Source organism: Petromyzon marinus, chromosome 6 (assembly GCF_048934315.1).
Source record: "Petromyzon marinus isolate PM22_M1 ecotype Great Lakes invasive population chromosome 6, UKy_Petmar_22M1.pri1.0, whole genome shotgun sequence".
In the NCBI taxonomy this organism is placed as follows: domain Eukaryota; kingdom Metazoa; phylum Chordata; class Hyperoartia; order Petromyzontiformes; family Petromyzontidae; genus Petromyzon; species Petromyzon marinus.
The window spans coordinates 11501585-11529319 of record NC_133672.1 but is presented as its reverse complement, the minus strand read 5'-3'; the positions used below and the strand labels follow the sequence as shown (position 1 = coordinate 11529319).

The 27735-nt window shown below is 45.7% G+C and overlaps 1 protein-coding gene across 3 annotated transcripts; it reads left to right on the top strand.

Moving 5' to 3' along the window:
- The first annotated feature begins 873 nt into the window (after window positions 1-873).
- On the top strand, window positions 874-24447 carry BAZ1A (bromodomain adjacent to zinc finger domain 1A). Of its 3 annotated transcripts, none has more exons than XM_032947966.2 (27): window positions 874-2104; window positions 3639-3917; window positions 4664-4801; window positions 4971-5060; window positions 5306-5393; window positions 5575-5700; window positions 5907-6009; window positions 9594-9754; window positions 10690-10785; window positions 10924-11062; window positions 11681-11827; window positions 13120-13221; window positions 13414-13638; window positions 13847-14012; window positions 14478-14573; window positions 14892-15025; window positions 15837-16162; window positions 16743-16962; window positions 17614-17759; window positions 18018-18223; window positions 18308-18456; window positions 19104-19363; window positions 20775-21067; window positions 21394-21866; window positions 22448-22596; window positions 23282-23369; window positions 23524-24447. In XM_032947966.2, the coding sequence occupies exons 1-27, from the start codon at window positions 1992-1994 to the stop codon at window positions 23700-23702; spliced, it is 4692 nt and encodes a 1563-aa protein (XP_032803857.2). In that variant the 5' UTR covers window positions 874-1991; the 3' UTR covers window positions 23703-24447. The 3 variants fall into 3 exon arrangements, with proteins under 3 accessions (XP_032803857.2, XP_032803856.2, XP_032803855.2); XM_032947965.2 differs by having other exon boundaries at window positions 9591-9754; window positions 22451-22596; XM_032947964.2 differs by having other exon boundaries at window positions 875-2104; window positions 9591-9754.
- The last annotated feature ends 3288 nt before the right edge of the window (window positions 24448-27735 follow it).

The following is a 27735-nucleotide window of genomic DNA, read 5'->3' as shown; positions in this document are numbered from 1 at the left end:
CACAGTAAACCACGTTGTCTACACGTGTGGTGGTGTCTACAGTAAACCACGTTGTCTACACGGTGTCTACAGTAAACCACGTTGTCTACACGGTGTCCACAGTAAACCATGTTGTCTACACGTGTGGTGGTGTCCACAGTAAACCACGTTGTCTACACGTGTGGTGGTGTCCACAGTAAACCACGTTGTCTACACGTGTGGTGGTGTCTACAGTAAACCACGTTGTCTACACGGTGTCTACAGTAAACCACGTTGTCTACACGTGTGGTGGTGTCTACAGTAAACCAAGTTGTCTACACGTGTGGTGGTGTCCACAGTAAACCACGTTGTCTACACGGTGTCCACAGTAAACCATGTTGTCTACACGTGTGGTGGTGTCTACAGTAAACCACGTTGTCTACACGGTGTCTACAGTAAACCACGTTGTCTACACGGTGTCTACAGTAAACCACGTTGTCTACACGGTGTCTACAGTAAACCACGTTGTCTACACGGTGTCTACAGTAAACCACGTTGTCTACACGTGTGGTGGTGTCTACAGTAAACCACGTTGTCTACACGGTGTCTACAGTAAACCACGTTGTCTACACGTGTGGTGGTGTCTACAGTAAACCACGTTGTCTACACGGTGTCTACAGTAAACCACGTTGTCTACACGTGTGGTGGTGTCTACAGTAAACCACGTTGTCTACACGTGTGGTGGTGTCTACAGTAAACCACGTTGTCTACACGTGTGGCGGTCCCCACCCCCCAGCCCCCTGCACGTCACGACCACGGCAGGAGGGGGCCGGGCCAATGCGGGCTCAGAGCCCCCCCACCCTCAACTCCGGCCCTGCTTCCTCATTCATCTCCTCCCTCCTGTGGGCCCCCCCCCCTTCATCTCCTCCCTCCTGTGCCCCCCCCTACACCTCACCCCCGTGTATTCTCGTTTTTATTTTCTCTCTCACTGTTCAACAACAACGACGACACACACACAGGATAGGCACGGGGAGGAAGAGGTTTAGAGGCTAACTGGGTTTGAGTGCGAGGCCCCGGGTAGGCGGCCAGCAAGAGGAGAGGCCACACAGCCCGCATCTGCGGTTGGACCTCCACAGCAACTCCCTTGGTTGAGACAATAAAAGTTGCCTCATCTTTTGCTGGTTTTTTTTTGTTTGCTGTGTGGAATAAACCTCGGGGGTGGCCCGCGGAGATCGTTCAAACCATTCGATTGCGAGTGTCGCGCGTGCGTCCATCAACATCACAGAATTGGCGGGTCGAGCACAATTTATTAGCTCGTCATTTTTTTCTTCTTCCTCCATCTAATATCTGATAACATCTAATATCTATCTGATAACATCTAACCAAGCGTCGTGACCATCCGTCGTCGCAATCGCCAGAGGAGGCGGTTCATTGTCCCCGCCACCGCGTGGTTCCCCGGGGCTTGGTGTGGGGCTGGTGGGGGGGGGGAGGAGGAGGCCGCCGCCGCCGACCAGGAACAGGCGGAGCTGCAGCAGCAGCAGCAGGAGGAGGAGGAGGCGGAGAAGGAGGAGGAGGAGGAGTACGAGTAGTAGGCCTTTCCCTCCAAATCCATCGAACGGCGCCCGCTTGGCTGCTGCTTTTTATTCCATCTTTGGCCGGTTGCGGGGTTAGAGCGAGGAGGCGCTCAAAGAAGCTGCGGGCAGGTGAAGGGAGAGCAAGATAAGTTGTGTTTTAGGTTGGTCGGTGGTGGCTTGGGGTGTTCGTGTTCGTGTGTGCGGCTGGGGTGGGGGTGCAAAGGAAGAGAGAACGCTTCGCACGCGACGGAGAGAAGGGGCGGAAAGGACTTGGAAGAGGACCGGAGGGAAAGGGCCTGACGAGGAGGAAGAGGAGGAAGAAGAGGAGGGTGGTAGAGACGCCCGGGCGGGGGGAGGAGGCTCGGTCGGTCTTGGGTCGGTGGGCGACGAGAGAGAGCGACAGAGAGAGAGACAGAGACTCGGGGGGGGGAGAAGAACACCGCCGGGCCCGCTTCTGCGATGCCGCTGCTGCACCGCAAGCCGTTCCAGCGGCAGGCCCCGCCGGCTGACCTGAGCCCCGACGAGGGACTCTTCCTCTGCAAGGTCACCAACGAGGCGTTCAGAGACTACGAGTAAGTACCGCGAGTAAAAAGCGGGGGGGTGGGAGAAGCGCACGGAAGAAAGAGGTGTTTTGTATTGTAGGCCTCGTTTGGGTGAATTGGTGACGAGGTTTTTTTTTTTGTTATTGTTGTTTTGTCGGCGCTGTCATCTCGCCAGTCCCGAGATGGACGAGGTGGTGGTGCGGCTGATGATGATGATGTTGGGCGGTAGGTGGTGATCACGATGATTGATTATGATGGCGGCCATGGTTGTGATGATGATGATGAGTATTGGTCGTAGCGGTGGTGTCGGCGATAATAATAATGATGATGGCGATTTTGATGATTGAGCCCAAGGCCTCGTGGCGGACCAGGAAGGACACATTGTACTTTTTTTTGTTTCGGTATCGCGCGTGAGAGGGCGGGGGGAAAAGGAGGAGCAGTAAACTCTCCTCGGGCCTGGCTTGTCGTCGGGAGCGCATTGTGAAAGGGGCTCAAAGCCTCGGCTGGAGGAGAGGGCCGGGTCATTCATCTCATTAATTGTCGCTGCCATGAGACGCGATTCGCCATCTTTCATGGCTCCCCACGCAGACCGCGGCACAAACAAAACCAGCCACACTCCTTGTGCTCCTGATGCTGTCTCCTGCCCATTATCCGTGCCACTCACGCCACCGGCCAAGCACATGGTTGGCAATCGGGGATGGCTCCGTGTGGTTCTGTGGACAGATACCAAAGCCCTTGGAGATCTCCCTTGCCCAGGAGGCGAACGCCCTGATGTTTCAAATGTTGGGTTGGTCGATGTCAGGATTAAAATTGCTACCTCCTTTGGTACAAATAATCGGAACGTATGGGGGAGTACGAGGGGGTAACGTCATGTAACTGACATAACGACGTATAGTACGTATTTCCTAGGACAGATGGCTCAATAAGAGGACGATCGTGGGAAAGCCGGACAGGTGGCAACCATACCCAGGTTCTGGTTCCTGGTGAGGGGGTTAGAGTTGGAGCTGGACTCTCATATCGCCAACGAGAGCGACACGTGTGTGTCAGCAGGGGTTGTGGCCTCCACAGCCAAGCCACATTGACTTTGGGCGATATCTGGTGTCCGCAGTTCATCAAGTGTTCCACATGTGCGCCCCCCCCCTATTAAACTCGGTGTGCGACTTAGTGCGAAACTCGAGGCCTAATAATGAGCCATTGTGCACTGAAAAAGAATGTCCGCTTTGGAAGTAATATGGATATTAAGTACTTACATACCTTTTTTATGTTAGCCAATGTTACATAACTGAAATGCTTGAAAACGTTACCATGCGCGTTCCATGCCATACCTATCCTTGCAACTGGTTATGTTATTTAACCAGAGCCTAATTTCTTGGAATATTTTCCGGGGGTACCCAATCCAATAAAATATTTTCCAGAGCTCAGCCCCCAGACAGCTCCAACTGATATAAAGCCCCAGTGTTTATTGTTTATCCATGCCAACGTGCCTGTAAGTGCTTCAACACTGACTAGCTAATGAATTATACTTTTCTCCCCATTATCTTATCGCTCTCTCTCTCGCTCTCAGTGAGTTTTTTGAGCGCACCATCCTGTGCAATAGCCTGGTGTGGAGCTGTGCGGTGACGGGCAAGTCTGGCTTCACCTACCAGGAGGCTCTCGATTCAGAGGAAAGAGCTCGTGTCTCTCTCCAGAAGCTGCCACCAGTGCTGCTTTCGCCGCTGCTCTACCTGGCCGCTTGCACAACCCGCACACGCTTCCAGGATCTGTGCGAGGATGTGTACGCCTTCTTCAAAGACCGCTTTTTAATCGGCGAGCAAGTGGAGGTGGTCCATGCCAGCGGTGCAAGGTATGCTGTGCGAGAATTTGCACCGCGGGTGGTCAAACCGCGGCTCGTGAGCCGAATGTGCCCCCCGGGAAGTTAAAGCGCGGCACGATAGAGACGCAACAAATTTGTAACTTGTCCAAAGAACTTTATTTAAAAGAGGAAAAGTCTGTGGAAGTGAGAGCGACCCAGGGCACTCACCCTCGGCACTGGATCCAGACATGAGTGCTCCCGAGGTGCTCTTGCAGATATATTTCCTCACAGCCAACCAGTGAGCACTAACCGGACCCTATGTGACCACCGCACGCGTGTCTGGTGGCTCGCGGTCACGTGAAAATGTAGGTAAGTAAGCTGTTAGGTTCTAGACGCTTTGCCACCCCTGGTTTACATGGTGCTTAAACAAATTATTCTGGACAACATTGTTCTGGAAAGTTAATGAACCAAAGCATCAGTTTATTTACCATATTCTCCGGATTATAATATGCTCCATATAGCCAGGTGCTCTACAAATGACCAATGTCAATACATTTATGCAAATCTGGTCACGCCTTACTAGATAATAAAAAACATACCCTTAACGTTTGCTTTCAAATGTAGGGGGGATAGAGTGTATCTTATAATCTGGAGAATATGGTTATTGTATGTATTACTCTGGTTCTACTGTATGTATGTTGAACTTCTTTCGCACAGTAGAGACGATACAGTTTGGCTTGTATATGCATTTACAGAGTGTTGATTTCAACATTTGTGCGTTCGTGTGAACCTAACAGACAAAGTTGCTGCGTGATGGCAGTGGTATCGCCTCCAATGGAAAACGGCAGGGCCAATGGGCATGCTGCAAAGGCTGACGTGATTGTGATCAGCGACAGTGATGGAGAAGAAGATAAAGATGACAGTGGATCAGGCCTGTAAGAATTACTTTTCTGGACCATATTTATAACAAATAAAATTAAAGATATTTATTTCTCATTCAAATTACTCATGTGAGTCACATTGCTCATGCATCCGTGGCGTTGCAGTTGTCATTTAAGTTTTTTGACTTGCTTATTTTTTTGCTCTTCCCAAAATAACCCACAGAGTCCGAAACCCTGCGCTATATCGATACAAAGTAAAGTTGCTCAAGATGGAATCAAGGCAGCCATTTATTATTGAGGCTAGTGTAATTGGGTAAGTGTACATATTTTACGTACTGTTTTTTTATAGTAATAAAACTAAACTTTTTTTTACTTGGAGTTTGTACCTAATAATGTTTATTATTCTTGGTTCTTTCGGTAAAGTCACGTCGAAGAGAAACAATAAAATAATAAAAAATATAGAACGTGACTTTACCGAAAGAACCAAGAATATGAATCCCTGCAGTCACAAAAGCTTTAAATCAAAAAAATAATGTTTATTGTTTGTGTTTCCATTAGTCGCCGGAAAGGATTTTTCACAAGGGAAAAAGTTAAAATGTTCTTGAAGCAGAACACAGAAGTTTTAAATGGAGTCATTAAAGTAAAGGTATGTACAGTATGTTATTTCAATTATATTTAAGTAATTTCCCAATTCTAGGTTAATTTAGAATAATCTTAGAATGTTGAAAATTACGGTCATGAATTGTACCTGCATGCTTACTTACATTTAAATGGTATGTTGGTGAAGCTGCTGGAACCATATTAACCATAATGCATTACCTTTGCAGGCCAGCACAGTGGCCAAATACAAGCTGAATGAGTTCAACTTCCGGGCAGTGTTTCCCGATGGAGCTCCCATGTTTAACAGCAACTCTGTGTCACGCCGTGTGCGTGCTAAGAGTCAAGTGCCAATGGTGAGAGGTTACAGCAAAGTTCAAGATTACTATTTAACATTGATGAATTATGAATTTGTGCCAATGTGCAAGTTCACTTAACTCTTCTGACACAGTAAAACCCATATAAACTTCAAAGAACAATAATTACTGATGATTTTCATGGACTGCTTATGAACATTACATTTTAGTGTAGCTGATTGTATACAATACGAACTGTTTCTCAGGCTGCTGGTGACATGGACAGAGATGGTTCCCAGCATCACAGCAACAAAGCCGAGCGAGAAATGGAGAAATTGAGAGAGAAGAAAGAAGCAATGAGAAGAGCAGGTGAGATAGAAAATGACATCACTGCAAATGAAACTCATTTTTTATTTAGCCTACTCGAATAGAATGTAATAATTTAGGCTTTTTTCGTACTGTCTTTTGTACATTAATCACGGCGTTTGTACTGTCTTTTAATGCCTCATATTTTGTCCTGTCTTAGCACTCTTTATACTGTATTTTGTGTTTTGTCTGCACAGTAAACCCTGATTATTCGCGGGTTTTACAAATGCGGCATTGCGTAATCGCAACAGATTTATCGTAGTGCTATTAAAATTCGCGGGGTAGTGTTTTAAATATCCGCGGCCCTAGCACACTACTATCCGACAAGTACTGTATTGACACATGGCAACGGCGTGCATGGTGAGTGTGCGAACGTTGCCCACGTGGTGCTCTGCCTCTCAGTCTGCCTTTGTCGCACTGTTTTACACGCGAGTCTATTACCTACATTTTTTGGAACTACGCACTTACCACGAACCATGACCCCTAAACGAAAATTAAGTGCTATTAAAGGTGAGTTCAAATAATACCGTAAAAGGTGAATTTATTTATTCATTGATATGTTCATTGTGAAAGGTAAGTTTAATAACACAAATACTATACAATGTATTCTTTAATACAGCAAAAGCTCTGTTATCTGGCACTTTACCATCCGGAATGCTCTATTAACTAACATTTGTCATAGACAGTGATACAAATTTTCCTTCACTTGTCCGGAAAAATTCCGACAGCCACCTGGCATCTTGCCGTGCACTTTTCATAGATCTGTTGTTTATGGGAGCTTCAGGACGCTAACGAATGGTGGCGCTAGCAGAATTCTGTGCTGCTGTATACAGTAGTTTAAATAGCCCTACTGCGTTTCTGCAATTAATGTAGAATGATATACAATTGACTGGTGAGGACCTTTGTCAAATTGTATATTATTTATTACGAGCCTTTTGCTCGTCCAAGGACGGGTGTATTGCAGTATATCTGAAACTTGCAAGCGAAAAGCAGACCGCGACGTGATATTCATTGCATCGATTCGTGTGCAATTTTTAAGGGAGCGGTGACACAGACCTATTTCATTTTAAGGTTACAATCCCTTATTCATCATGACGTCCTTTTTACTCTGATGTCTCAATAGCGTTATGGAGATCGCGTGACGTGAGGGTTCTGCCTTTGTAGTGAAGGTTATAAGTTGGCGCTGAGGAGGGGGGAGGAGGCGCCTCGCCCCCCCATGTGGAGTGACGTCACCCGCTAATTATTATTAATGAGGGGGGGTTCTCCATGCGGAGTGCCATCACCCGCTCATTAGTAATGAGGGGGGCTGTTCGATGTGGAGGGACGTCACTTGCTCATGATTATTAGTGGGGGGGAGTACTCTATATTGAGTGACGTCACCAGCTCATGATTATGAATGAGGGGGGGTGTACATTTGGAAGACGTCACCTGCTTATGAATATTAATGAGGGGGGGATGGTCGATGTGGAGTGACGTCACGAGCGTTAAGGACATTCCTGGGTGATTATATTAGGTATATCATAGTTAAAATGTAGACCTCGTTTCTTTCTTGAAAAGTTGTATGTACTTTGAAAATTTGGTGAGCCAAAAGTATAACTCAGATCACCGGGCATATTTTATTAACCGGCACCCTCCTTTCCCCATGGTCCCCGGATAACAAGAGCTTTTGCTGTATTTGCATACAATTTATACGGTTATGTTTAAATATAAATTATAATATATGCTTATTCCCCCCCACCCTATTTTCCTCATAAGCTTTGAGTAATAAAAGTCGTAGATTTTATATTCATGCCGTTCTCCAGGAACGCATTAAGGGTGTGCTGTACTATTTTTGTCTTTTGTATACAGCAAGTCCTCGCTGTGTAAAGCCAATCCTCGTTAAACGGGAGTAATTTTCCCATCGGGAATAATGGTAAAGGTGGGGGTGCCGTTCCAGCCTGTAATTTTTTGACAGTGCCGTACATATGCTATGTGTGACAGTCCTTTATTTAAATATAAAGTGCGTGAGAGAGATATGGGGAGTGAAAAAGATATGGAAGTCAGATAACACAATGCACACAAAGATGCTGGAGCAAAGACTGAGGAAGAGAAAGACCTGCCGTGTATCACAGCACGCATTAGTACAGTACCGGCTCTTTGCATCCGCATCTCTGATGAGCACGGTTGACTAAGTATGGTGTGAAAGAAGTTCTACATAGCATAACCGATCAATGCTGCCTAGACCCACGCCAGTCAGAAAAGTCGTCTGTCATGCGCTAGACTCGTGTTAAAGCGGGCATGGTACACGTTAAGTGAAAAGCGTTCTATATAACAAAAACAGCGTTTAAGGGAAAATGTGCTGTGTGGACGAGTGTTAAATGGGGATTTATTGTACAGAAGACCCCTGAATATCACGGGGGGGGGGCATGGGTTACGTTCTTGGAAAGTGTCGCGAAAGCCAAAACTGCGATACTCAAACCTAACCTAAATAACCGAAAAGACACATCGCAATTGAAATAAGGACTATACTGTATGCCAAATTAACTAAATAAATAATTTAAATTCACACGTAAAAACCCCATACAAAAACATTCCTAGACAATAAATAGTTTAAATGCTGAATAAATACTGTACTTACCGATGATCTAAAGCGCGTGTGTTTGTCCGCGACGGTTTGCGCTCTGCCACGAACCCGGCTACCCGAGTTCGATTCCCAATCACAACCAACACTAGTGATGACAATCTTAACTGGTTATGGGCTTTCCCTTACGTTAACTCGGCCTCAAATGAGTACCTGATGCGATGTGTAAACATTGCCACCCGGGAGACAAAGGCAGCCAGGTGTGGTGCTGGCAACCCACCCCCTCGTGCTGTGCCGACCTTCATAGGTGCTCGCTAACAGCACTTTCACCAAGTCTGTTAAGGCTACATGGGAGATCTTTGTCTTTTTGTTTGTCCGCGAGATGCGTATACGGCAAAGGTCGAGGTGTGGACTGACTTGCCTTGCGTTCCTTGCCCGCCCCACACCACGGTATCAGCTTCCGTGTCCAGTATATCTGCGAAAGGCCAAAACTAATCCCCGCGATAGCAAAATTGGTATACTGAGAGGTTGCCCGCGATAGGTCAAAACTGCAAACAAACCTGCGATATTCAAGGTTCTCCTGTACTATATGTATGTGTCATGATTTCTTTGCCACGTTGTCCCCTCTTTTGTGCTATCTTTCTGTAGACTCCCATCTATACTTAGTTTTTGTAATTGGTCCGAGCACTGGTTTTGTCAATTGTACAGTATTTTTATTTCTATATTGTACACTTATTTTGACCATCTGAACTGTATCGTTGTGGGCATGAATAAAACATTTCTTATCACCAAAATATTTTCATACAAGTCACTCAGAAATATTTTTATTGGGCAAGTGATGCACCTACAGTATTGTTTGGGTCCCAATTGATTGTCATAGATACATTTCCACATCATTCCATTCCAAATACTGTCTTGGGAGAAATATCAGTTAACACTCAAGATCTGGAAGTGTAATGACATGGCCATAAACGCATTTGATAGAAAGTTAATTGTGGATTATGTAATGTCTGCTGTTGTGCAGCAGCCGCCCATGCCAAAGAAAACAAAGCTCCGGGTCTCCGGCAGAATGAGGAGAGCGCTTATGCCCGGGAGCAGCAGCTCCGGAGGAACCTGCTGGAGTCCAGGATGACGCAAAGGCAGGAAAAACTCAAGGAGAAAGAGCGGCTCAAGGAAATAAAAGAAAAGGTTTCGAATTCAATCCCCCACTATAAATTACTTTGTGTTCTAATATTGTGTTTTTCTTCGCCCTTTATAAAAATCAGCTATTTATTGTTCGAAGGCCTCTCCACACCATCTGCATTTTTCACAGTTCATTGATGACACATGAACTGATGTCATCACGTCATCTCTGTACTCGTCAATTTTATAAGCTGCTTTCTGTCCTTTGACTGCCATTTTGTTACAATCATCCACCATTAGCCATCATCCATTTTAGTGACGTGTTCAGTGCAAGGCCCCACCTGCTTATCCTTACAGGAAACAATGTCTCTGATTTGGGTTCCCTAATTCACCTGTTCCTTTTTCTGTTTCTATTTTTATTTGTATGTACACATCGCTCCTTGATATTTGTATAGTTTTCAGTTTTTGCTTAATTTTCTTTGTCAGGTCTTTGTTGATGATCTGTCATCGTGAGTACTAGGTACCACTTTATAACTTTATTCTTAAGAAACAGTGGCATTTGGCTTTTTATTTTCAAATAAAATATTCCAAATAAACTCTTATTGTTTTCTGCTTTATTTAAGAATGTTGATTCTGATTGACCTTCATAAATTGCCCTGGTTTATACATACTCTGTTTTTTAATGACTAAATCAAACAATTACCCTTTGTAAAATGTGGTTCTGCAGATTTTAGTCATATATTTGTGCCATTGTCATAATTAAAATTGAATGGTGTCTTGAACAGATTTTTATTAAGCGGACCTTTTGCCAGTAAAAGGAATATCATAGTAAAATAATAACCACATGGAAGAATAGGAAGCTTATCGGAAAATTACTAACGCAAATAACTCCTGCACATCTCCATGTGAGTAATAATACAGTTTAGCAAATCTCGATAAAAAAAAGTCGAAGTGGAATGTCTGGTTACACAAGTCTTTTGGCATCTCGCACGGTTTGCCAGGAGCGTGAAAAATTGCGTGAAGAGAAGCGTAAATATGCCGAGTACATCAAGGAGTGGAATCGACTGCGAGATGACATGGAATGTGAAGACTTGAAGGTGAGTACGAGAATTCGTTTGGAATTTTCTGATGATTTTGCCAATGCCCTTATTCACACACAATGTCAATATTGGGTAAATATGCTCATGATGTGGGTGTGCATCTCCCCTGAACTCCCTTGCCCTCTGCGTTCTCAGGCTCTGCCTGAGCCCCTTGCAGTGCGGACACGATTGCCTCCGGAGCTGTTTGGCGACGCCCTCATGCTGCTAGAGTTCCTACATGCATTTGGGGATTTCTTTGACCTCAAGGATGAATTTCCGAATGGCATCACGCTCGGTAATTTTTTTTCAAACACTCGCGGTGATAATAGTTTGTTAAACCATTCATCATTAAAATGAGGCTTGTGAACAAAAAAAATTCTAATCGTGCAGTTCTGAGCCATTTTTGTTATCAGCCGTGATGTACGTTTATACAATCGTGAGTGTCTGTGAGAATGTAGATGCTGCCTTGTTTTTCCACGTTATTTAGTCCACAGCCTTTTCTTACAATGTGCTTCTTTTGTTATCTTAAATACCCTTTGTTCTGGCACCTCAAGATTTTCTGAATTGAAGGTTCGGTATAAATAATAATAAAAATTGTAATATTCTTTGGTATTTACGATACAGTAATAACTTGGATTGCGAGCATAATTCGTTCCGGAAACGTGTTTGTAATCCAAAGCACTCGTATATCAAAGCACTCGTATATCAGTTGTGATCACGTGACGCTCGGCAGTACAAAGCGTATACGTACTACTCGTATTGCAAGACCTCGCTCGTTTATCAAATTAATATTTAAACATTTTGCCCGTCTTGCAAAACACTCATAGACCAAGTTACTCGCAATCCTATGTTTTACTGTATTGGTATATTTGTGTGAGCGGACATTTGAAGGTGTGTTGTGATGTGGTTGTAGACATGGTGGAGGAGGCCATGGTGGGCCATGACCCCGAGGGCCCGCTCTGCGAGTTACTCTTCTTCTTCCTCTCTGCCATCTTCCAAACAATGACTGCTGAGGAGGAAGATGGCGTGCGGGAACAACCTACGGATGCTGATGCAAAAAGTATGAAGAATTTATCACACCAGCAAAATAGAGTTCAGCTCCATTTGAGTCGATTTCCAGCAAGCTGCTTGAGGGTATTAGTTGTGTATTACCAGGCATACTTAGAATTTACTGGCTGATGATGAAGTTAAACATATATCACTTCTGATTTAAAGCTTTCGTGACTGCAGTGATTCATATTCTTGGTTCTTTCGGTAAAGTCACGTTGAAGGGAAACAATAAAGTAATAAAATATATATAAGACAATAAAATTCTCACGACGTTTCGACTGCAACACAACATTTCAAATGTTCTTGCCGTTGGTTTTCACACCTGATGATGACTGCTTGCGTTGCAGTCGAAACGTCGTGAGAATTTTAGTGTTTAATATATTTAATTATTTTATTGTTTCCCTTCAGCGTGACTTTACCGAAAGAACCAAGAATATATATATCACTTCGTATTGAATGTACAATTTAATATCGTTTATCTTTAAATTTTTCGAATTGTGATCTCCGCACATGGGATTTTTTTAGTTTACATTGGCTATACCTATTTAAACCAATTTTTTCCAATTAAAAGACACTATAAATAAAGAGCATCTGTGTAAGTCTGTATATCATTAGACCTCCTTTGCCAGTACCAAAATGTAATAATAGAGTTTTTCCCCTTTTTTTCTGGCAACAAAACTGAAACCTTTTTACAAGGATTAATGTCTGCATTAACCACAATACCTGCAGTCAAAATGCAAACAAACAAACTATGATAATATATGATGCATTGTCCTTGAAACTGATTGGTCCACACCAAGGGACGGCTTTCTTTTGAGCCTGGACCCAATTGGTGCTCGACCAGATGACGCCAAAAGGCGTCAAAAGGCATCATCTGGTCGAGCACCAATTGGGTCGAGGCTCAAAAGAAAGCCGTCCCTTGGTGTGTACCAATCAGTTTCAATGACAATGCATCATATATTATCATAGTATGTTTTTTGTTTGCATTTTGACTGCAGGTATTGTGGTTAATGCAGACATGAATCCTTGTAAAAAGGTTTCAGTTTTGTTGCCAGTAAAAAGCGGAAAAACCCTATTATTATTATTAAGTCTGTATAGTTAATTTATAGCATTTAAGTGTAATGGGTCTTAATTTAAAACTTCCAACAGGTATCTTTACCAAGTGAAGTTTTACTTTTTTGGTAAAAAATGTAAAATTCACATAAAAACAAAAGCATGTTCATGGTTCTGTTTATAAAATGCCCAAAATGGTTACAAAATGCAAGCAGTGAAGCTGATGATTGCCTCATCTATGGGCTGCAGTGACTGGGCTGTCTGAGGCCCTTGAAGAGGAGCAGGACAACACCAAGGCTGCCATCGGCGCTGTGGCTGCGATGGCTGCAGCTTGGCCACAGCTGCACCAGGGTATGGTAGAAAATCCTGACCTGTGATGGGATTGTAAAACACATAAACACCATGAGTGAATTTGTGCTACTTATGATATATATTATCTGCAGCATAACAGGAAACGTTTTCTTCAGGCAAGATGACTCTGAAACCCTTTCGAGATGGCAAAGTGGGTGTGTTACATGTCCCTGGTGTGCGCACTTTGTGTAGGTCGTTCCCTCCGCAAACTGGACATGGACAGCTGCTCGGTCTCAGAAATCCTGCGCCTGCATGTGCTCATGGCCGGCTCTGATGTAATGCCTGCCAACTCCAAGTACCGATATCAGCAGCGTGGTGGCTTTGACACCATGGATGGGCCCTGTGTGGAGTTACGGCTCAGCCAGCCCGGCCTCCTCAAGCGGCTGGCAAATGTCTCAGCGTACGATCTCACCCCAGGTAAGCACAAGCTCTGCCAACATAGACACTGAGCAGCGATTGAACGTCCCTCACTTTCAGTGTCATTATTTTTTTTAGTATTATCTGTGTGTCGTGCATATCCAAAAAAGTAATTGTGCCCTTTTTTACATGATAAATGACCCGAAATAATGGCTTGTGTAATTGCAACTTCTCGTTGCGTTTGTTTGCTGGCGTCTTGTGTGTTTAGCGGAGAAGTTGATGATTGTGAAAGCATTGAGTGTGGAGCTGCTGACACTGGTGACGACGCGCGACTACATCGACGACAACTTCGATGTGCTCAAGCAGGCGCGGCAGGACTTCCGCGAACTCAAAAATGCCAAGCTGCGGCGTGAGCGCGAAGAGGCTGCCGCTAGGTGAGGGGGAGACTCATTGTGTGGCTGCCATGTTGTTGTTGTTGTTGTCGTCGTCCGCCTGTACTTCTGACTGCTGGGCTAAAGGCCTCCCACTTTCTCTTCCACGCTTTTCTTTCCAAGGTTGTACCAGTACAGTAGTGTCCCCAAAATGCTTCGATTTTGTCTCTCCAACTCTTCCTTCATCGTACTCTGCTTTTTTTATCCCCCCCCCCTTCTCTCGGTATCCAAACTGCAGTTTATTTTGTCGATCTCTAGTTAATTGTTCTCATTGTGTCCTGCACTTTTTAACTTCGTTTACTTTGCTTTAACATTCCTTAACCTAACATTCTGACTTGTAAACATATTGTCAATTGTTATTTGGCAAACTTGTACTTTTGTTTACATGTTTAATTGTCTGCCTAGAATGACGTTTATATCTTGACGTGACACCTAACACTTTCCCTGTGTTGCTGGACGGTCAAATAGGCTCAGAAGGGTCAAGGAGGAGAAAATTAAAGAGCAGGAACGCAAGCTCATCCAGGGCAATCCTGTGGAGGAACCGCTCAAAAATGGCGTCGATGGGTATGTGAATTTGTGCATTTTTAGCAGCTGATAATATATTTTTAAAAAAAAACCTACAAAAATCACGTGTGGGTAGAAATATTGTGGAAAATTTTTAAATATTATTTTGACTGACAGTTTTTTTTCTTTCATCAGGAATGGGTAACAGTTTTGTTGGCCAATTTGCCCCCCATTGGCTCTTCCATCAGCATTTGTCAACCCTCTCAACCTTGTAACTGCCTCTCCTTTTGACAGGCTTCGTATATTTTTATTAAGTTTGAAGGTGATATTTATGCACAGTCGGTTGTTGATAGAAGAAGCGCTGTTATGACTGCGTAGTGACGACTCTGGAATGGACACGAGCACGGAGGGGCTTGATGGTGCGGCCAGGGGCTCAGCCCAGGACGAGCAAGCGGCAGGTTCCAGCAAGCCACGCAGAGGTCGGCCCAAGAACAGCGAGCGTAATAAGTCAGGTAAAGGGGGCACATTCTTCAGCTTATTACGTAGATTATCATAATCATCAGCTATGATTTATATCACAAATGGATGGAGGTCTCACCAAACCATTGCCATCTCTTACAGTCATGTGACGTAAGGACCCAACTAGCACCGTCTCCACCGTGGACGTCCTCTCGGGCACATTCACACTCTTGGCTGCCACTCCTTCGTTATGCTCGACCACTGCCCCTCCGAGAAACATGTCCTGCCCATTCTGACTTAACTGTTCTTAACAGTTACAATCATGTGTTTAACGTGTGTATTTAGATAATGTTTTGTCTGACTACACACTACTTATAGGCTGCTCCGTTGATAGGTTGTGAGCAGCAAAGGGCAGTGCAGCAAAATACGCTGTTGTACTGTATTATGCTCCCCACCTTCACCAACCAGCACTGATCAAACACGGAGTGGAGAAACTTTCATCCAGCTGTGGGATTACAAAAGGCATGTACTTGTACACGCTACAGTTTTTTCACGACAAGTTTTCTTTTCTAAAGCAATACTTTCGTAAACATATAAAGCACAGCACACTCCAAGGGCATGACAGATTTAACAGTAGTGACACGTGAAAGGTTTTTTTCTTTTCGTGCAAATATTTGCTCATAATAGTCACGTTTTTGCAAAGGTAAGATAACGCTCACGGGTTTCAACATTGATGCATTGTGAATAAACTTTGATTGCACAACATTTTCATGCTCACCTCTTGCAGGTTCTCTTGGATTGAGGGTGTTTACTCAAAGCATTTAATAATTGCCGAGTGCTGCGATTCTTGTGGCGCATTGGCAGGCAAGCAGGGAAAGAAGTCGGGAAAAGATGACAACAGCGCAGAGATCTCGGAAGCGGACATCCAGGCGCTTCGCGAGAAGGAGCTTGTTGAAAGAATCCTCTCTGCAGTGGCTCGTACGAATGTGGCGCCGCTGGGGCGCGACCGATTTTACCGTCGCTACTGGCTTTTTAACACCATACCGGGGCTCTTTGTGGAGGAGGACTACCATGGGCTAACAGAGGACATGCTGCATCCACCCTCTGTAAGGGGAGATCCTGGGGCACCAGACGAGGCCACGAGCATGGAGGCTGGCAGCAAGGCAAGCCCACACAAGTTGGAACCTCTGGTATGTAAAGCAACTGCTTCTCGTGTGTGCAGTGATGATGTGATGGTGATAAGATTGAATTTTGAAACAAAACAAATAAAATGGCGTGAAGTTATGAAGTATAAGTTTAATGATCTGGTGAGTATGGATGGTGATGTTTCAGGGCCATAATTTTGTTTCAAGAATGGATTATTTACCATTGTGTTGAATTGCAACGTCCACTTGTGGCTGCAAGTGTCAGTCGTAAAGCATACAACATAAATCGGAAAATTTAAATTCTTTCCCACGCAGTTCACTGCATGTATTGTGAGCTTAACTTAAAACTAAGGTTTTTGTTGGCGTTACAATGGTCAATATTTGGTTTTGGGTTAGACCACATAGTTTTATACCAAAATTCAGATATGGTACATGTACACATACTGGATTATTGTGACCTTCAGAATTGAGTAACTGATCCGTTGTTACACCTCTAATATTAAGAGTGCATTGTGTCATATTTTATTGAGTATTAAAGTAAAATTTAATTCCAATCCAGAGGAATTATTAAAAGCATGTGACTTTGGTGTTCACCGATATCTTCTGTGTTGCCCTGCCTGGACAGCTTGCTGGAAGTGGTGACATGAGGATTGAGGAGGGCTGTGAGGTGAAACGCCCAAACCGATGGTTTTATTTCCATCGCCCTGAGCAACTAGATGAGCTCTTGGAGAGCCTGAACTTGCGTGGGTTACGGGAGAGCAGTCTCCGTGAGGCCCTGATCCTGGAGCGGGAGCGGATCGTCCAGAGCCTGCAGCTGGCACAGACTGAGCTCATTCACCTCTCAGGTATGGAAGTAGCATGCAAGTCATTGTATCTGACTGCCTCTTGTCAAATCACCCGCAATGTGCTGGATCTCGTCAGATCTCGGTAGCCAAGCGGGGGTTGATCCAGGATAGTGCTTGGATAGGCGGCCACCACACATACCAAGTTGTCACAAGCAGCTACAGGGATGTGTTATGTGGTGACCAGCAAACGGAAATGCAGCAAAATCGATTTGTTCACTATTTATATGCTCCCAATACCTATGTTCCCTACATTCGTTAACCTGCACTGACCAGCATGGGAAATACGGTCGATTACCATCACGATGCACATGTGGGGAAGGTCCTCAATCATCTGTGGATTGAGAGAAGGGTTGTGCGTGTACACGTACAATATCTAAGTAAAGGATAAAGGTGTGCATTTATAGGGTGCTCAAATGCCTCGGCAACGCAAGAGTGCCCTGCATCACATTTCATCTCACCAGAGAGGGGGATTGTGAGCTTACTGTGAGAATCCTGCATTCAAGACAATCATGTCAGAATAACTTGGAAACTATGACCAGGTGTCTTATCCTGTAGTTTTCAGAGAGGTAACAAACTGCTACATCCATTTCACTTGAAACATCAAACTTAACTAATAATGTTTTAATTTTGCCTTTTAATTGTTCGACCTAGAACGAGAGCCTGTGGAGAATGATGACGATAAAGTGTCCAGTCAGGGGCCACCTTCAAGCGCTGAAGTGCAGCTGGAAGGACGCTTGAAGGACCTCCTTTTAGACATGGAGGACCGCATCTGGCAAGGAACTCTTGGAGGCATTCAGGTGCCTTGTTTTGACAGTCATGATGTCCTCTGGAGAAGCAACAACATTTCACAATATAACAATATAACCTCAATGAGATTTTCATAAAAGATTATGCGTATAAAATAAACTGTCATATTACTTAACAATACACAGCTTGCCAAAAGACTTTGGGGGCTTCTTTTGCTTCAATCAGAAGCTGAAGTTGGAGCTTTTTCAGTACATGCTCGTGATGTTCCACGTTACTTCTTCCAAAACATTCCACTATTCTGCCTGCAGGTGGCAGACCGGCTTGCCTGGCGTACAGCCTTGCAAAACAGCCACTACGACCCCATGTGTGACGAGCTGGTGTGGGGACCTCAGGGAGAGCGCAACCTCAAGATCAGCAAGCTCCGGGAAAGTGGACAGCTCAAGTCGGAGCAGGATGGCCCAGCACAGGCCATGGAAACAGGCACACCTCCAGAAAAGCCCTCCGCTAAGGACAGGTAGCTGTATTTTGTATGTGCGCGTTTTTAAACATGCATCTGCGATGGTGCAATGTAATTTACAATCAAGTGTTTGCCTTGCAGACTTTCGGATGTCAAGTTGGAGGGGCGAAGTGGGGGGAGTTTGGGTACCGGGACCCCCCAAGCAACCAACCTCCCAGTTCGTCACCTGGCCATGGCCTTGCTGCAGATCGAGCAGGGCTTGGGCCGCCGCTTCCTTAAGGAGCCTCTTGGTACGACGTTTGACATGCGTACAAACACACACACACACATGGACGTGTGTAGAATTAGCATATGAGTCACTCCAGATGTTATCAATGCACATGCGTGTGAAGGGTGTTGGTCCTTAAACAGTAGATGTAGAGGAAGCCAAGAAACATGGAAGATCAGACGCGATAAAAAGCAATGAGAAGAAGAAATACTTGTAATAAAACAGAATTTGCAATGATAAAGATGGTTAGAGCACGAAATTATGGCTTTATTTTACTTTTTGGACTGCATTAGTTTTTATTCTTTAAAAGTAGGAGAATAGAATTTTTGTCTTTGTCGGCCAAATTGGACTTTCAAATGCCTTGGGCAGGCAACCACACATAAAGTCATCTTGATCACTTCTGTGGCTGCAATTGGCCCTTGCAGTGACACAAGTGGCTGAGCTTGCTAATATAAACACAATAATGCCAGGTCTAAATATTTTCTCTCGTACCCGATTAGTGGGGCTGAGATGCCTGCGGTGATGTTCAAACGCTTTTTGCGGGCCATGCTAAATTGCTAGGCCTCGAGTGTCCACGGGCCATATGAAATTAAGTCACGGGCCCCATAGCTTTTCCACCCCCCATGTGAAGGTATGCATAACCAAGGATCTGCCTTTTGCTATGTGCAGCAGTGGAGAGCAGCGAAGGTGGCGGAATTCGGGCAAATCGGACGCTGTTGGAGCGCTGGGAGGAGTCGCTGATGGTGTGCACCAGCATGTCTCAGGTGTTTGTGCACCTCGCCACGCTGGAGGGCAGCGTGGTGTGGGCGCGCTCCGTGCTCAACACGCGCTGCCGCATCTGCCGGCGCAAGAGGGACGCAGAGTGCATGCTCCTGTGTGACGGCTGTGACAGAGGGCACCACACTTACTGTCTACGGCCACCGGTCAAGGTACGGCGTTCGTACCGAGTTGTCTTGGAATCCTTTTTTTTATTTACATCGTTTGGTTTGAAGGTAAAATGCAGGAAACGTTTCTGAGATGGTCTCATTTGCATCAATGCAGTTTGCATATTCTTGGTTCTTTCGGTAAAGTCACGTAGATCGAAAACAAAAATCAAAATGAACAGCAAAAGACCCACGATGTTTCGATCGCAACACAAGCGGCCTTCATCAGGTGGAGAGAAAAGAGGGGGCAAGCTTCCAAAAATGCAGCTGCTTATAAGGGCTCCAGAGTGAGTGGGCGGGGGGAAAGGGCTGCGCGAGAGACAGGGGGAGAGAGAGGGGCTGGGGCAGAGATGGGAATGGGAATACTCCAGAGTGCGTGGGCGGGGGGAAGGGCTGCGCGAGAGACAGGGGGAGAGAGAGGGGCTGGGGCAGAGATGGGAATGGGAATACTCCAGAGTGAGTGGGCGGGGGGAAGGGGCTGCGCGAGAGACAGGGGGAGAGAGAGGGGCTGGGGCAGAGATGGGAATGGGAATACTCCAGAGTGAGTGGGCGGGGGGAAGGGCTGCGCGAGAGACAGGGGGAGAGAGAGGGGCTGGGGCAGAGATGGGAATGGGAATACTCCAGAGTGAGTGGGCGGGGGGAAGGGGCTGCGCGAGAGACAGGGGGAGAGAGAGGGGTTGGGGCAGAGATGGGAATGGGAATACTCCAGAGTGAGTGGGCGGGGGGAAGGGCTGCGCGAGAGACAGGGGGAGAGAGAGGGGCTGGGGCAGAGATGGGAATGGGAATACTCCAGAGTGAGTGGGCGGGGGGAAGGGCTGCGCGAGAGACAGGGGGAGAGAGAGGGGCTGGGGCAGAGATGGGAATGGGAATACTCCAGAGTGCGTGGGCGGGGGGAAGGGCTGCGCGAGAGACAGGGGGAGAGAGAGGGGCTGGGGCAGAGATGGGAATGGGAATACTCCAGAGTGAGTGGGCGGGGGGAAGGGCTGCGCGAGAGACAGGGGGAGAGAGAGGGGCTGGGGCAGAGATGGGAATGGGAATACTCCAGAGTGAGTGGGCGGGGGGAAGGGCTGCGCGAGACAGGGGGAGAGAGAGGGGCTGGGGCAGAGATGGGAATGGGAATACTCCAGAGTGAGTGGGCGGGGGGAAGGGCTGCGCGAGCAGCAGTTTCCATGACAAGTAGGTGCCAATCGTTTCTTCCTTGGAAATGAATGCTGTTAGTATGCTCAGTATATAAATAGTTAATGTTATGCCCTTATGTTTTATGTGCTATATTAAAGAAATGAGAGTTATTCAGGCTTAGCAGCCATTGTACACGTACAGCACTTTTTTCAATTCTCTGCTGGCTTAGAGCCCTCCCCATGCTGTGTGGGTCATGAAAGTTATTTTATCATTGGTTGTGTGTCGCTGTTACTTTCAGACAATTCCACAGGGAGACTGGTTCTGCCCGAACTGCCGGCCCAAGAACAGGAAGCATCGGCCAGCAGAACGAAAACGATCATCATATGTGGAGAGTGAAGATGAGGAGGAAGATGAGGAGGAAGAGGAGGAGGAAGAGGAGGAGGGGGAAGAAGAGGAGGAGGAGGAAGAGGAGGAAAAAGAGAATAATGGTAACAGTGACGAATCTGATGAGAGCCAAGAAGAAGATGAACCGGATGATACTTCAGAGGACGAGGTGGATGATGAGGAAGAAGAATTGGAGGAAGAGGCGAGGTAACTATTACGCTAATTTTACCCTGATGTAAATTATCTTGATGAATTTCTCCCTATTTAAAGCAACTGATGAATGATCTGTGAATTACTTACTTGTGGTAAGTCAAGTGTAGAAATGTATGATCTCCATGATAGGTTGATTTCACCTTTGAACATTACAAAACCTCCATCTTCGCACATATTTTAGCTCATCTGTCAATGTTTATTGGTATATTTTATTTAATATGCATTCTCACAAATTTTGTATATAAAATCAATTTGATCAAGTGTTGTTCTGTTAAGCTATGTATTAAAAATTATGCATGTTTACTTGGTCTGTCTCACAGGTCTTCACAGAGAGGGCGAGTTAAATTGCCTGTAAAGCTTCGAGGTAAAGTGGCCAGCCAGGGTAAAAACTACTTTGAACAGGAATCCAGACAAACTCCCAATGATGCTTCTTCACGTACTCGACCAAACGGACCCAAGCAATCCTCTTCTGCAAGCAAGAATGATCCAAAGTCATTGCCAGGTTCGGGTAAAAGCACTCCTAAGCAGAGCCCAGGCTCGGGGAAGAGCCTAGCCTCGTTGGATAAGGGTGGAGCTAAGCAGAAGGCCGCGTCGGAGGGTCGCAAAAAAAGCCCAGGTTCATCGTCACGACCACGCTCTAACGGGTCAGCCAGCAATGGAGCTTCACCTGCGGAAGTGTCTGGACCAACACGCAGCCGAGGGCGGCCCCCCAATGTTCGCATAGGTGGCTCAGAGACCTCCCCAGGGACATCTGAAACTGGACGCCGAGCAAGCAAACGTATCAGCGACGCCGGTAGGGTAGACCATTCACTGTTAAACATAATTCCCGCGACCCTTGCAGGGTTTTGTCTATGACCAACACACATGGAATCCATCTTATTTTGTCACATCTCCTGAAGCTAAGCAGGGCTGAGCCCGGATAACACTTGAATGGTCGACCACTATGCATATCGGATGTTGTGTGTGGCTGCAGAGCTATGTTGTGGACAGCAGAGGGTAGTCCAGCGACATCCTTTGTTATACTGTGCTACGCTGGCATGTTTATGCTCCCCACTTTCACCAATCCACACTGACGGGCCTCTGACTTTTGTTAGTGACTCGCACACATTTTGTGCATGTTATATATCGGACTTATTATTATGCTAATAGTATGGTCAAATAACACCAATGACCCACGTGGTGTGGGGAGGCCATCCAGCACTGGACTGACTAAAGGGCTGCACATGTGTAGAGTTCTTATGATAAAAAATGATAATTATTGTTCAGACTTTGATAGAACTACCACAGCTTGCAATTGAAATGTGTTACAGAAGTCAACACATCCCAGTGAGTATATCTTCACGTCACCGTGTAATTGTGCTCTTGTGTTATCAGCAGAAGGCAGTGGTGAGGCATCTACGAGCCGACGAAGCTCAAGCCGGCACTCGGGAACGCACGAGCTAACAGCGTGCGAGCAGCTGGTGATAGAACTGATCCGACACATTGACAGCTGGCCCTTCCTCAAGCTGGTCCAGCGCAGTCAGGTAATGCCACTTGGCCAAGAGCAATGTTTCAAGTCCAAAAATAAAAACAATGGAGCTAAAAATGACACCCGTTGGTGCCCATGTGTCCGACCCCGCTTTCTGGGCGAAGGTGGCGCACGCCTATAATCCTGTACTGTGGAGGCAAGGGTTGGTGGATCACACACATGTCGTGAAACTACCTTGTGGGCATCGAGGATGACTTAATCTTGCTTGCTAGGAGATGGTCGTACAGCAAGTGTGAACTGATCTCCATCTGTTCCATCTGTATGAGATAGATTTTTCCCCCTCGCACAAGAGGGTTTTATCCGGGTGCTCTGGTTTCTTCCCACATATAAACACTGATCAATTGACCGATAACACCTTATATATGTGATCACAGAGTTTGGGGAGTAATTGGATGCCGGCTAGCTACCTGGCTGCCTTTTTCTGCTTGCCTGTGGTGCCTCACGCCTCTGAATATTTATGAAGTGTGAGTGAATACTGTGCGCATTACAAGTGAACTATTGTTACTATAATTGGAGTTGTGCTGTCAAAGCTGGAAATACATAGCACAAACATGCTTCATATTGATTATTTCTACCATAGCAACAGTTGCGCACAACAGCATTTTTATTGCAATATTCAATATTTGATGTGAACATGCTGTTGTAAAATGTACTGTTGTAAAATGTTTACTTTCAAACAGGTGCCAGATTATTATGACATCGTTAAAAAGCCCATTGCTTTGAATGTGATACGTGAGAAGCTGAACAGCTGGGAATACGCCTCCTCTGGTAAGTTTGACAAAAACAGCTTCACAACATACAAAATAAATAAATAAAATCCATGCAATTCAACATAATTTCCGTGAAGTATAATGATAGAAGAAAACCGTTGCCTTTGATGATCTGAAAGCTGATGAGGCTTTCTATTTTTTGTCACCAACAGCTGACTTTTTGTCAGACGTGGATCTCCTATTTCGGAACTGTTTTGACTACAATCCTCAGCACACCAACGAGGCCAAGGCTGGTGAGAGGCTACAGGCATATTTCTTTGAACGAGCTGCCGCGCTTGGTCTCACTGCTGCCTCACAGGACGCCTTACCCCACAAACGCACCCGGCGATAGGACAGTTGAGTTAAGCACTGTCTCATTGGTTAACCACTCGGGCAGCTGTGTGGGCAAAATGTTCAGACTAACCAGGTTAAATAAAATCTTTTGTAAAATGGTATGCAAAGGAGCACAGTTTATTTTTGGGGTTTGTAAAATAAAACACGTTTTCCAAAGGCGTTTACAGCAATATGATACTGATGTTAAGCTTCAATGCTTGTCTTTATGGCCAGGATTTTGGGACAGCTTTACAATACAACTGATAGCCGATCGACATTTTTGTACCTTTGAACAAAGCAGTTGTCATACAGGCTACACAAAGTAAACTTTGGCACTGTTTCTTAAGTAAAAGAAAATCTGCATTAAGCTGCGCAATGGGAGATATTTGAACACACTGGGCAGCAAACTGGAATGGGCCTCTGTGTGCTTGAGAGCTGTGCAAACACGACCAATAGAAAATGCAAGGACGCAAATATTTTAAATAACGTGGCATCTTCAATAAAAATTTACAGTATTTTACATAGCCTTTAGTTAATATTTATTATACTTCCAATGTTTATGTGCATATTTGGATAATTCCAGCATTGGTGTTAGATGTGGAATTCTGTCAACCCCTGTTAACAATCGTGCTTTCCGCCACAGCTCTTTCGCCAAGATTATAAATGTTATTATCTTCACTTGCTAAATAAGCACTCAGGAAGTACCTTCTACTTTTTGTAATACTGTACTGTATTTTGAAGTGAAATTAAAAACACTTTAAAGAGCTGGTGTTGGTTTGATATCTTGGGAGTTACACCAATGGTAATGATGGATGCTGGGTGGTAGTGCCGATTGCTTGTAATCCAGTGACTCAGTTGTTGTTGAGTTGTTTGTTGATTTATGTTGGTATAGCCCTGTGAGCCATTCGGCTCTTGAATCGGGTGCAACCACAACAAACATATACACAAACACGAACAAGAAAAACATCTTAAAGTGACTATGTGACTGTGCAAACAGAAAATCCATGAAAAAAACAGCAAAATATTCCTGAAAAAAGCACCGTACACCAACGCTGTGTGCAAAAAAATCCCAGTGGGATGCAAGTCAAACAACAACAACAACCACAAGAAAACTTGGATTAAGGCCATCAGTCTAACTCCGTACTACAACTAAACAAACATGTCCAAACCAAAAAATGTTTTCGAAATCACCAAAAAATAAAGCCATAATTGCAACGTAACAGTGATCACAGGGACTGTGACCGAATTTTTACAATAAATTACATAAATAACATGTAACACCAAATCCTAGAGCCATAGCTGGCTGCATGAGTTACTCCACAACAACAGTAGCATCAGTCGGAGTATCAAATTTTTCAATGCACCTTTAAGATCAGCACGCTATATCAAAATACAGATAATACTTTGCAGCGTCATCTGGAGCGAAACATTTCGCAGGGTTGGTGGATCGGGCAGGGTTGGTGGATCATTTATAAATAGAGCATGTGACACCTACTTACAATGCAACAATATGTCTAGGAGACTACAGAACATGTTTCTGATGTGTTTTGAATGGAGGTTTGTGAAGTCGAATGTCCAATTTGATGTGGCATTTTTTTCAAAAATGAATTATTCCATGCATTTTATTCCCATTTACTTTGTAAAGCTCATACACGCAGGTAATTTTTTTCTAATTTCAGCTAGATTATATCATGCAAACCCTCAATAGAGAATGCATTGATTGCCATAAACTATTTCGGAGTTTTATCTGCCCAAAGGCTCCAATAACAGCATGAAATTGCCACCACTTGTGGGCCACTTGTCTGCACAAAGCTTGACAAATATGCGTAAATAACGCTACCTTACATGGAAAAATAGGCGACGTTTTGGCCAATGGCCCTTCAAAGCACATCAAAGAAGGGTCGTTACCCATTGAGACGTATTATTTCGTTTTAATTTAAAGGCAGTGTTATTGACGAAAATAGATTTTTGTGCTAGTCAAGTGACATTTTATTTTTGCTTAAGCACGTGGCACCTTTCTGCGTCCATGTGTTCTAACGCTGGGCATTCATTCGGGCATAACTTGTCTATCCCCAGCTGGATGTTTATAAATAACGGTCATGATTACAGTAATTTACATAAATTAGCATTTTCTACCAGACGATAATGGCCTGTTATAAAAGCCCGGCGTTCCGTTTGTCCGTCAACTAAATTATAAGAACCTTTCGGAAGGCTTGAATCAAAAAGTTATAGAAAGTGGACCCCAGCAGATGTGGAGGTAAGAAGTTCATTCAACAGGTTTCCAAAAGTTGTTGACCGCCCCCCCCCCCCAAAAATGTTTTCACCCCATGCTCCCCCTTCCCCAAATTGTTTTATTTTGTAGGCATATATACCTATACACCCGACATACAATAGTCAGTATCTGCACACATGGGGGGGGGGGGGGGTGAAGAGGACTGGGTGCGGAGTGACGAAATTATAGTGTTTGTAGTGACATCGGGGATGTCACTGGTGCCGGCCCAGAAGGGCCGCGCCGTTCGATGTTCCTACATCGTGGACAGCACCGTGTGGGTGGCTGTGTGTAGTACCAGCCCTAGCGTGGACAGCACCGTGTGGGTGGCTGTGTCTAGCACCAGCCCTAGCGTGGACAGCACCGTGTGGGTGGCTGTGTGTAACACCAGCCCTAGCGGGGACAGCACCGTGAGGGTGGCTGTGTGTAACACCAGCCCTAGCGTGGACAGCACCGTGTGGGTGGCTGTGTGTAACACCAGCCCTAGCGTGGACAGCACCGTGTGGGTGGCTGTGTGTAACACCAGCCCTCCGTGGACAGCACCGTGTGGGTGGCTGTGTGTAACACCAGCCCTAGCGTGGACAGCACCGTGTGGGTGGCTGTGTGTAACACCAGCCCTAGCGGGGCTTGGCGAGCACTGGGATAGTGCCTGCACCACGCACAGCGTGTGGTGGGGGCTCCTCCGGGGGGGGGGGAGGGGGTGAGCGTCAGCCCAGGGGCAGGGTTGCCCCGGGCCATTGCACTGGTTGACCCCGTAAACACGTGATCCGGAATGTCCATACAGGGGGCCCCAGGTGGGGGGACTAGGGGGTGATCACGTGTCCAGAGAGCTCTTGAGAACGATGGAGAAGGAACAAGAATGTTCGGAAAGGTGGGCAGGGCCGAGGGTGGAGCGGCCCCGACCGGAGAGGGATATAAGGCGGGTCCCTGAGAGGGACCGGGGTCGCTGCATTCTATAAGCTGTAAGCTCAACATCTACAAGCAGGAAGCTCTACATCTCAAGCTGAAGCTCTTCGAGGCAACCACGCGATTGGAGACCCGTGTGAGGGATCGACCCTTCGTAACAGTAACTCGCTGTAGTCTGGTAAAGGGGCAGTTACCCATTTGTGTTACGTTGTTACAAATAAAAGCGTTGCCTCTAAAAGGAACGTCTGCGACTCAGTTGGGCCCACTTCAAATTGATAAATGCAATATCAGCAAATACATGAATGGCTTTCAAATGTCAAAACGAAGTTTACAAAGTGTTAACTCAAGCATTTTAATTAATACAATAGAATTGTGTTAAGAGCCGTAATAATGGAAAAAAACACTTTCTAAAGTTCGGCTTTTGGCATTTTTTTAAAGTTAATCGATTAATGTAATTAAGTTGATTGATACAATGTGGAATGAGCGTCTTCCGCGACACATCGTGCAGAGGGTCTTCTTTATTCTTATACGGGCACAACACAGGTCAACCTTATCCTCTCACTCTGGGTACAACACTTAGATGTTAGTGTCTCTACTGGCTACACACACATGGCCGACCGCTCGGTGCGGTTCCACCGTCCACACTCGGCTACGTCGCTGCTTGCGGCGTGCCGAGGAGGGTGATGGAAGCCCGCAGGAGATCTTCCACGTGGCCGGACGACGGACAGAGATGACGGCCAGCAGCAATGCGATCCGGACCCAAGACTCCGCACACGAACCCCGAGTCCTCCTACGCCCCCGCTTATATCGCCCCAGGCGCGGATAGGCTCCGCCTCCGGCCACGCCCTATCGTGGAACCTTCCAGCGGGTTCCCAGA